This window comes from Pinus tabuliformis, chromosome 1_2 (genome assembly GCF_031772625.1).
Source record: "Pinus tabuliformis cultivar Carrire ecotype Pingquan chromosome 1_2, CPIR1, whole genome shotgun sequence".
NCBI classification, from domain to species: domain Eukaryota; kingdom Viridiplantae; phylum Streptophyta; class Pinopsida; order Pinales; family Pinaceae; genus Pinus; species Pinus tabuliformis.
The window spans coordinates 983,879,986-983,891,425 of record NC_142298.1 but is presented as its reverse complement, the minus strand read 5'-3'; the positions used below and the strand labels follow the sequence as shown (position 1 = coordinate 983,891,425).

Sequence of the window (11,440 nt, the reverse complement as noted above, 5' to 3'; positions counted from 1 at the left end):
AGTATATGCCATCTTCCTCTTGATAGAGGGATTCACCATGAGACTGTGCTGAAAAGCACCTTCCTCTTTAACAGAGGGTTTCACCAAAAATACATTTCAACCAACAAAAAGTTACTCTGTTTTCCTCCTGAGATTTTACACTGCTGTGTGTAAAATCTCATTTACATTTACTGTTGTAAAAACAAAGTCTTACATTTACTGCTGTAAAGAACTTTTACATATACTCCTGTAAAAAGAACTTTTACATTACATTCACTGTGAGGTGAATAACCATTTCTTTACTCACACCATTTACACTGCTGTGTAATACAATTCTTCATCCGCTCGTAGCTTGCTTCCCTTCGTTTGAGCAACCAAAAAAAATTTACATTTCAACCTCTGTTTTATAATACTCCGTGTTCCCTTTTTTTTCACACTGCTGTAGCGAGCCCCTTTTCATTTCATCCTTTGCGTTGCTCCCAGTTTTACATTGCATATCCAATAAACAACATAACAAAAAAATATACGCGCTGCTGCGCTTTTCATATATTCTTCACAAAAGAAATCAACACATAATTTATGCACCGCTGTGCATCTCCCCTTGGTTGTTCGCTGCTGCAAATTGTCACTTTTATTCCATGTGCAAAAAATTACAGCTGCCCCTTTTCGTTTCATTCCATGTGCTAATAAATCATTACAGCCACGAGCCCTTTGTGTTTGGTTATGTAAAATGAACCCTTGCACTGCTTTGCAAGTCACGATGTTCTTCACAGAAGTCAACTTGGGTTTTTCTCTGCAGCAAGCCCTTTTGTTTCTTTGTTCAATCATATAAACCCAAAACAAAACATATGTCAAAAAAAAAACGACTCCCAAAGCAAACATTATATTTACGTGCCGTAAATAAAAAATCTTCTACAAACTATCTATGACCAGGAGAAATTCATTAAATGCCTTAATGAGAAAATCTGTGGTCAACCAAACGTTTATTTTACTCCAGGCAATCTTATTTAATGCAGGCCTGAACGCAAGTTGGATTGATGGACGACGGAGAGCGCTTAGCTGAATCGGACGATTGTGGTGGATTTCGGAAGCCCTTTGTTTGCCGAACATTACATTCCGATGGAGCTGCACAGGAAAACATGCAATGGACGCGTGGAAGCATTTCATTGCATCGGAGTCGATTGTCTGGAAACCGCTTGTTGACCAAAAGTGGTCCGATATGTGTCAGTGGTTTTCCCAAGCTGTTTTGATGGCGGATTCCGGCTGATGACTGCCCTGCTGTTGCTGTCCCTGCACAGCAGTTGGAATTAATATTCCAACACTCCCCTTTAATTTCAACTGCTCGGCGTTTAGTCATACCCAGACAATTCATTAAAAATTCAAAACTTTTCTGATTCAATGGTTTGGTCAGTATATCTGCTACCTGCTCCTTCTCTGGTCTCATGGAAGTTTTAATTTCATATCTCTCCCCTATAAGAAGATCCATATGATAGAGTTCTACCAGGGTCTTCATCAAATCTTCAATCTCTTCTTCTGTCATATTGATAAGGGTGTTGGCAGTGAAGCCCATCTCAACCATCTTGGCAAGAGTTACATATCGAACTCCATATTCTTTAAACAGATCTTCAAGGAACTTTAATTCCTTTCTCCCATTCATGGGTTCTGTCCATTTCTTATTTTTAACTCCATCTTCTAAATAAACAGGGTCATCAACATGACTAGATAAAGCAAACAAAGAATTCATACCTTCATTTGTTGCCTCTTGTTCATTTCTCCTCAAGGGTGTCTCTTGCTGCCCTTGCGTTGGCACTGCTGTTTGGGGATGTACTTCAGCCATCTCCTCATCATCTTCATTATGAGTCAAACAGTTTTTATCATTCACTGTTTTCTCTAAGCTTTCATCACAAGCTTTCTCCTCAATGAACTGAGGTTTTGCTGTCTTCACTTTCTCCATGCCTTGATAGGCTGTCTTGAGAGTTTCCCATGCTTCTCTGGATGTCTTTGCTACTGCTATCCTTAGAAACACACTCTCATCCACTGCTCGATACAAGAAGTAGAGGGCCTTAGCATCCTCCTTCTTATAGTTCTTCAACAGCTCTTTCTCTGCCTGAGTTAAGCTATTAAACTCATCATCATTTGCGGGTTTTTCAAAACCATCTTCAACAAATTCCCATAAATCTTCTGAGAAAAGAAAAGCTCTCATAACTATTGCCCAATAGTCATAGTTTTTCCCATTGAGTAGTGGGAGCTGAGTATTAAAAATACCCATGCTAGTGCTGGTGCTGGCCATTCCTTGCACTTCTTAACTATGCTTTAAAATGCTTGACTATGTATTAAAATAACTCACTGTCTTCAACAGTAACACATAAAACTTGAGAAATACCTGGATCCTTTCTTGGCTGAGTCTTCATTCTGCTGGAGAAGCTACTGTAGCCAGAAACCTTCCTTCAGCTTCTTTGACACCTTCAAAGAGCCTGGACTAGCTCTGATACCATGTTGGAAATTTCTGCTGATTTCAAAAAAAATTCAACAGATCAGAACAATGCTCTGATACCACTGTTGGGGATCTTTCTGGTAAAATCCCAAAAACAAAATAAACTGAACACAGAGACAATGCTCTGTTTTTATGCCACGGGATCTTTTGCACAAGGAAGCTAACTTGTTTTCTGAGAACAAAATTTTTCACGCCAAAAAAAACTTTGCATTCATCAATATGACTGCCTGTTACAAAAAAAAAGGTCTTCCTCTTAATAGAGGGATTACAAAACTACTGTTACACAAAGGTCTTCCTCACATAGAGGGATTCACCAACACTGCTTCAGATGCAGTTCCACAAACAACAAAAGAGTCTTCCTCACACAGAGGGATTCACCAGAGATTATGCTGAAGAGCATCTTCCTCTTGACAGAGGGATTCACCAGTCTATGCTAAAAAGCATCTTCCTCTTGATCAGAGGGATTCACCAGTATATGCCACCTTCCTCTTGATAGAGTGATTCACCATGAGACTGTGCTGAAAAGCACCTTCCTCTTTAATAGAGGGTTTCACCAAAAATACATTTCAACCAACAAAAATTTACTCTGTTTTCCTCCTGAGATTTTACACTGCTGTGTGTAAAATCTCATTTACATTTACTGCTGTAAAAACAAAGTCTTATATTTACTGCTGTAAAGAAATTTTACATATACTCCTGTAAAAAGAAATTTTACATTACATTCACTCTCAGGTGAAAAACCATTTCTTTACTCACACCATTTACACTGCTGTGTAATACAATTCTTCATCTGCTCGCAGCTTGCTTCCCTTCGTTTGAGCAACCAAAAAATATTTACATTTCAACCTCTGTTTTATAATACTCCGTGTTCCCTTTTTTTTCACACTGCTGTAGCGAGCCCCTTTTCATTTCATCCTTTGCGTTGCTCCCAGTTTTACATTGCATATCCAATAAACAACATAACAAATAAATATACGTGCTGCTGCGCTTTTCATATATTCTTCACAAAAGAAATCAACACATAATTTATGCACTACTGTGCATCTCCCCTTGGTTGTTCGCAGCTGCAAATTGTCACTTTTATTCCATGTGCAAAAAATTACAGCTGCCCCTTTTCGTTTCATTTCATGTGCTAATAAATCTTTACAGCCACGAGCCCTTTGTGTTTGCTTATGTAAAATGAACCCTTGCACTGCTGTGCAAGTCACGATGTTCTTCACAGAAGTCAACATGGGTTTTTCGCTGCAGCAAGCCCTTTTGTTTCTTTGTTCAATCATATAAACCCAAATAAAACATATGTAAAAAAAAACGACTCCGAAAGAAAACATTATATTTACGTGCCGTAAATAAAAAATCTTCTACCAACTATCTACGACCAGGAGAAATTCATTAAATGCCTTAATGAGAAAATCCGCTGTCAACCAAACGTTTATTTTACTCCACGAAATCTTATTTAATGCAGGCTTGAACGCAAGTTGGATTGATGGACGGCGGAGAGTGCTTAGCTGAATCGGATGATTGTGGTGGATTTCGGAAGCCCTTTGTTTGCCGAACGTTACGTTCCGATGGAGCTGCACGGGAAAACATGCAATGGACGCGTGGAAGCATTTCATTGCATCGAAGTCGATTGTCCGGAAACCGCTTGCTGACCAAAAGCGGTCTGATATGTGTCAGTGGTTTTCCTGAGCTGTTTTGATGGCAGATTCCGGCTGATGACTGCCCTGCTGTTGCTGTCCCTGCACAGCAGTTGGAATTAATATTCCAACACTCCCCTTTAATTTCAACTACTGGGCATTTAGTCATACCCAGACACTTCATAAAAAATTCAAAACTTTTCTAATCCAATGGTTTGGTCAGTATATCTGCTACCTGCTCCTTCTCTGCTCTCATGGGAGTTTTAATTTCATATCTCTCCCCTATAAGAAAATCCATATGATAGAGTTCTACCAGGGTCTTCATCAAATCTTCAATCTCTTCTTCTGTCATATTGATAAGGGTGTTGGCAGTGAAGCCCATCTCAACCATCTTGGCAAGAGTTACATATCGAACTCCATATTCTTTAAACAGATCTTCAAAGAACTTTAATTCCTTTCTCCCATTCATGGGTTCTGTGCATTTCTTATTTTTAACTCCATCTTCTAAATAAACAGGGTCATCAACATGACTAGATAAAGCAAACAAAGAATTCATACCTTCATTTGTTGCCTATTGTTCATTTCTCCTCAAGGGTGTCTCTTGCTTCCCTTACGTTGGCAATGCTCTTTGGGGATGTACTTCAGCCATCTCCTCATCATCTTCATTATGAGTCAAACAGTTTTTATCATTCACTGTTTTCTCTAAGCTTTCATCACAAGCTTTCTCCTCAATGAACTGAGGTTTTGTTGTTTTCACTTTCTCCATGCCTTGATAGGCTGTCTTGAGAGTTTCCCATGCTTCTCTGGATGTCTTAGCTGCTGCTATCCTTAGAAACACACTCTCATCCACTGCTCGATACAAGAAGTAGAGGGCCTTAGCATCCTCCTTCTTATAGTTCTTCAACAACTCTTTCTTTGCCTGAGTTAAGCTATTAAACTCATCATCATTTGCTGGTTTTTCAAAACCATCATCAACAAATTCCCATAAATCTTCTGAGAAAAGAAAAGTTCTCATAACTATTGCCCAATAGTCATAGTTTTTCCCATTGAGTAGTGGGAGCTGAGTATTAAAAATACCCATGCTAGTGCTGGTGCTGGCCATTCCTTGCACTTCTTAACTATGCTTTAAAATGCTTGACTGTATATTAAAATAACTCACTATCTTCAACAGTAACACAGAAAACTTGAGAAATACCTGGATCCTTTCTTGGCTGAGTCTTCATTCTGCTGGAGAAGCTGTTGTAGCTAGAAGCCTTCCTTCAGCTTCTTTGACGCCTTCAAAGAGCCTGGACTAGCTCTGATACCATGTTGGAAATTTCTGTTGATTTCAAACAAAATTCAACAGAGCAGAACAATGCTCTGATACCACTGTTGGGGATTTTTCTGATAAAATCCAAAAAACAAAATAAACTGAACACAGAGACAATGCTCTGTTTCTCTACCACAGGATCTTTTTTACAGGGAAGCTAACTTGTTTTCTGAGAACAGAAATTTTCACACCAAAAAAAAACTTTGCATTCATCAATATGACTGCCTGTTACAAAAAAAAGGTCTTCCTCTTAACAGAGGGATTACAAAACTGCTGCTACACAAAGCTCTTCCTCACATAGAGGGATTCACCAACACTGCTTCAGATGCAGTTCCACAAACAACAAAAGAGTCCTCCTCACACAGAGGGATTCACCAGAGATTATGCTGAAGAGCATCTTCCTATTGACAGAGCGATTCACCGGTCTATGCTAAAAAGCATCTTCCTCTTGATCAGAGGGATTCACCAGTATATGCCATCTTCCTCTTGACAGAGGGATTCACCATGAGACTATGCTGAAAAGCACCTTCCTCTTTAACAGAGGGTTTCACCAAAAATACATTTCAACCAACAAAAATTTACTCTGTTCTCCTCCTGAGATTTTACACTGCTGTGTGTAAAATCTCATTTACATTTACTGTTGTAAAAACAAAGTCTTACATTTACTGTTGTAAAGAACTTTTACATATACTCTTTTAAAAAGAACTTTTACATTACATTCACTGTGAGGTGAAAAACCATTTCTTTACTCACACCATTTACACTGCTGTGTAATACAATTCTTCATCCGCTCGCAGCTTGCTTCCCTTCGTTTGAGCAACCAAAAAAATTTACATTTCAACCTCTGTTTTATAATACTCCGTGTTCCCTTTTTTTTCACACACTGCTGTAGTGAGCCCCTTTTCATTTCATCCTTTGCGTTGCTCCCAGTTTTACATTGCATATCCAATAAACAACATAACAAAAAAATATACGCGCTGCTGCGCTTTTCATATATTCTTCACAAAAGAAATCAACACATAATTTATGCACTGTTGTGCATCTCCCCGTGGTTGTTCGCTGCTGCAAATTGTCACTTTTATTCCATGTGCAAAAAATTACAGCTGCCCCTTTTCGTTTCATTCCATGTGCTAATAAATCGTTATAGCCACGAGCCCTTTGTGTTTGTTTATGTAAAATGAACCCTTGCACTACTGTGCAAGTCACGATGTTCTTCACATAAGTCAACTTGGGTTTTTCTCTGCAGCAAGCCCTTTTGTTTCTTTGCTCAAACATATAAACCCAAAACAAAACATATGTCAAAAAAAACGACTCCCAAAGCAAACATTATATTTACGTGCCGTAAATAAAAAATCTTCTACCAACTATGTACGACCAAGAGAAATTCATTAAATGCCTTAATGAGAAAATCTGCGGTCAACCAAACGTTTATTTTACTCCACCGCAATCTTATTTAATGCAGGCTTGAACGCAATTTGGATTGATGGACGGCGGAGAGCGCTTAGCTGAATCGGACGGTTGTGGTGGATTAAGCCCTTTGTTTGCCGAATGTTACGTTCCGATGGAGCTGCACGGGAAAACATGCAATGGACGCATGGAAGCATTTCATTGCATCGGAGTCGATTCTCTGGAAACGGCTTGCTGACCAAAAGCCGTGTGATATGTGTAAGTGCTTTTCCTGAGCTGTTTTGATGGCGGATTCCGGCTGATGACTGCCCTGCCGTTGCTGTTCCTGCACAGCAGTTGGAATTAATATCCCAACAGATTTTTGACCCCATCCACCTCTTGATTTAACTTACGGTAGCGTCACAACAAAAGGGAATGTATTTTGATATGATTACTTTGCTCAACAGAGAAAAGTTGCCAATCGAATTGAGAACCATGCAAGAGTTGATTCTGCGTAAGCAACACAAGCAGAGTTTGAATGGCAAGCAAGATCGCAGCATATTAAAATTGAAATCACCTAACACAGAATGAAAACCCTGAAGAAAAGTACATATGACTCGACAATGTGCAATTGCTGGGGTAAATTAATTTTCGGAAATGAAAAGTTAATCGAAATATTAAAGCGTGATACATGGTGGAGTTTTAAAATTGTTGCGCGGTTGTAAAGTTTCAGATCTTTATATGCCTGAGCTTTAGGGTGGATAAAAGAAAACGAGTTATGTTTTCAGAAAGGGACATAAAAGTGGCATTTTTGACCAAATACATTTACGATATTCCAATAAAAAAGAGGCTGCCACAGGGCATCTTTTATGCGAAAAAAATAATATTTTAATAGCTCTTTAATTCCATTAAAGAAAAACAAATGTTCAAAAATGATTTAAACCATTATAAATTTTACTATAAAACTGAATTTAATATTTTTATATAGAAAAGTTTATATAAAAATATTTCAGAAACTAAACTTAATATCAGAAATATATTTGAAGTAGAGCTTTGAAATAATATATAAAATATACACAAATAAATAATACCAAATATTAAACAAATAATCCCTAATTATCATTTCAAAATTGATTTTGAAATAAACAATCTCTTGATAGATAATATTAAAAAATTAAATATTATTTGACATATTAAAAAAAATATTATTTCATTCTAAGCTGAAAATGTAAAGGTAAAATCATTTTTTAACTATGGTGAATTCATAACTTGTTGGGTACCTTGGATGAAACCCAAGATCAAACCTAGTGGCTACCACTAAAGCCCTAAGAGTATTTCTAACACTAAGTAAGACAGATAAATCAAGAATTTATTACTTAGCAAGAGTTGAGACTCCACCAGGGCGGTGGAGCCTAAGCAACTGTATAAATTAATATGATGTTAAATTAAGTAAATAGGCAGGTGTGGCAAGAGGGAGGAGTGCTCTATGGCTCCAAGGAAGTTAAAGTTGCGGAGTATTCATGGATCTTATGATGCATGAAAACTGACCAAGGTGAATTTTATGCCATCAATGAGAGGATTCAATTAGCCAAAGAAAAACAGATAACTTCTCTCACTCTTTTGGGAGACTACTTCTTCATCGTTTAGTGAAGGATTCCTCCGTGAGGGACAAAACATTAGAATGTCCTATGAAAAGAATTAGGCAAGCCGGAGAAGAGTTCTCTTCAAAAACATATGTCCATGTCCTCTGTGATCCCAATAAAAATGTAGAGTTATGTGCTAATGAAAGGTGTAGATTAAATTTCGGAGCCTATAAGAGAATGAGCCTGCCACCACTTTCAAGTCGTCCAATAAATGGCAATCTGTCCACGATAAGGCCACACTATTCTTGCCCCGAAAACCCATCAAGCTGATGACGTTAGCATGATCACTTCAAGGATACAAAGTTGCCTCAGGAGGAGATTGCTCTTGGGAAGCCACATTAGCTTCCCTGCATCTCCGAGTGGCCAATCTTATACAAAATCCACTTTCTCACATGTACTTGGATCAAGCTGATGTTAGCATGATCACTTCAAGGATACAGAGTCGCCCTAGGAGGAGATTGCTCTTGGGAAGCCACTTTAGCTTCCCTGCATCTCCGAGTGGCCAATCTTATACGAAATCCACTTTCTCACATGTACTTTGATCCCGCATCCCTACTCCATATTCGACGTTTAACCCTCTGCAACTGGCATACATGTGACCATGGCTACTGCTGGCAAGCTCTCCGACAGTGAAATTTTGTCTTAGCCTCCTTGATGGCACACCTCGATTCTATGTTGCAGCTTTCCCATTCTCGTATTGCATCTCACCATGCCGCCATGGCTGGGCTTGTCCACGAGGCACTGGGACTAGAAAACCACGTCGTTAACGAGATAGAAATTAAAACTGAGGGGTTGTAGCTCCTCCATGGTCCAATCATAGACATGAACCATGCTGCCATGTGCCACGCAGCATCGTCCGTCCAACACTACTCTGATAGTGGTGGCATCTCCCATGACTTTTCTATGCATGGAACTCGAAAGATGAATTCGGTTTCCATCCAAGCTTTCAACCCATGTGGCACTATGGACTTTGTCAACGAGACCATAGTAGAGCGCCTCTCTTTAAAGAACCTTCTAGGACATGTGTGGAGGGACGTAAAATTCCCCTGTTCACAGCATGAACAAGTCGAGGAGAAGAGTGCTCTTTCTCATCACAAATCGTTTTCCCCCAACATCCAGTTTCACTTTGTGACCATCATCTTGCTATCTTCTGATCGTCATCACCACACGGTTATAAAACTAATCTGTATAACGAAAAAACCCTCTGTTGTGAATCCTTAGTGGTAGTGGTCAACACTTAATGGGTGTTATGTAAGATGCAGTTGTCCTCGTTGGGGTTTGTTTGAGTGCTTAGCCCACTATGGTGTAAAATGGGTGAGATACACCTTTTCATTGATTGGTTTTTCGTTCCAGTGGAATACACTTTATTATTATTCATGTTCAATAATAACACATAAATAAGGCGGGAAATTAAATCAATGAATTAATATTTAGGAGCACTTTAATAATACAAATCATGTCTACAAATGCATTCCATTTAAGAAAACTTATCTATGTCTCTTTGTACCTTTTGGAGCAATTGCTAATTGTATTATTTATAAATTTTAATATAGAATCACTCAGAGTTATATTAGTTATATTGTGATTTTTTCTCATCTTTAATATCATTTATATATTTTTGAATCAAAATTATTCTCTTAAAATAACATATAAAGATTTGGAGATAAATACCGTCCATTAAAGCCGCAAAATTACACAAACCTTGAACTACATATAATCTAATTCAAAATATTATCCTTCATAACAACATATTTCTTGGGATCCACTAATTCATTCATGTTTGAACACTTCGTATGAGTTGTTTGATTGATACTTGAACATAAAATCTAAGCTTAATCCAACTTTTGAGGCAGGATGATCTTAATTGATCATTAACTATCAAATCTCCAACTTTAAATTATGAAAAATGTTAATAATTTTTTACTTTTAAATACATTTGTAAATAAATTATTAAAAATAAATAAATTATTTTTATTTTGAAATACATCTATAAATAAATTATTAATCATGATCATAGTGAATATATGATTTAGATAAATCAAAATTATCTATCTTTTAAATAAATAAATAATATATATTTAAAATTAATCAAATCATGGATTGAAAAAATAAGTAAGTGAATATAAATATTAAAAGCGTAGTCTAACCAATTTACTTTCCAAGTACAATACAACATGAATTTCCATGAAGTGCTCTTTTACGGATTGCTTTATGAAATGATTGCGCTTGGCGTGACCCATAGATCGAAGGATGTGCGTTATAATTATGTGTGCGTTGGTAATTTGATCATGTCTATTATTGGAGTCAGTGTTCAAATTTCTGAAGTATTCCCTCCATGGAACCCTCTGTTTCTGAAATCATTGTCGTTGGCTCCACGTTCAACGCGGTATGATGTGTACGTTGTCTTTTTGTGTGGGTCGTTAATTTTCAGCTTCTATCATTTCAACATTTTTCGCAATGTCAGTGTTTTTCTCAATGCGAGATGCATCAGGTAAGCGTTTTAGTAAGTTATTTAATTTATAGGTTGTGTTAGTGATGATGATGATGATGATGATGGTTAACGTCCACTGAGACCAAATTGGTGTATCGGACCTACAATTTTCTTAATTTTTACTTGTCTGGGTCTTCGTCTTTCTTGGCGAGATTGGTGTTGAAGCTTTCTTTCTTTTCTCTACGGTCTTCCAACTTCCTTTGTCTTGCATCTCCTTCATCTCTTCTGCTTCTTGGCACATTGGTGTCTTAGCTTCGCGATTTATTGTGTTCGTTCTTTTGAAAATAGTCGGAGAAGAAGTTTGGTTTAGGAGATCTCCTTTGCTATTAAATGAAGATTTATTTTCCGCGGTATTCAAATCCTCATAACTGTTGATTTGTTGGGGCGGGCTTTCTCCTTGCTTGTTTTGAGAGTTGTTTCCTTCTTCCTTGATTTTTTGTGACTCATTTTCTCTAGAATATTCTTCTTCTTTGATGACAGTGTAGTGTTCTTTTTGTGCTCCTT

At 37.6% G+C, this 11,440-nt stretch overlaps 1 protein-coding gene and 1 pseudogene across 1 annotated transcript; both read right to left on the bottom strand.

The window, feature by feature from the left end:
* Positions 1 to 982: 982 nt before the first annotated feature.
* LOC149209320 (uncharacterized) lies at positions 983 to 1,636 on the bottom strand. The gene is made up of 2 exons (XM_089398575.1): positions 1,366 to 1,636; positions 983 to 1,269 (listed from the first exon to the last, which is right to left on the bottom strand). The coding sequence occupies exons 1-2, from the start codon at positions 1,634 to 1,636 to the stop codon at positions 983 to 985; spliced, it is 558 nt and encodes a 185-aa protein (XP_089254701.1).
* Positions 1,637 to 6,849: 5,213 nt separating this feature from the next.
* Positions 6,850 to 9,606, bottom strand: LOC149209319 (BTB/POZ domain-containing protein At2g24240-like; annotated as a pseudogene).
* Positions 9,607 to 11,440: the final 1,834 nt, after the last annotated feature.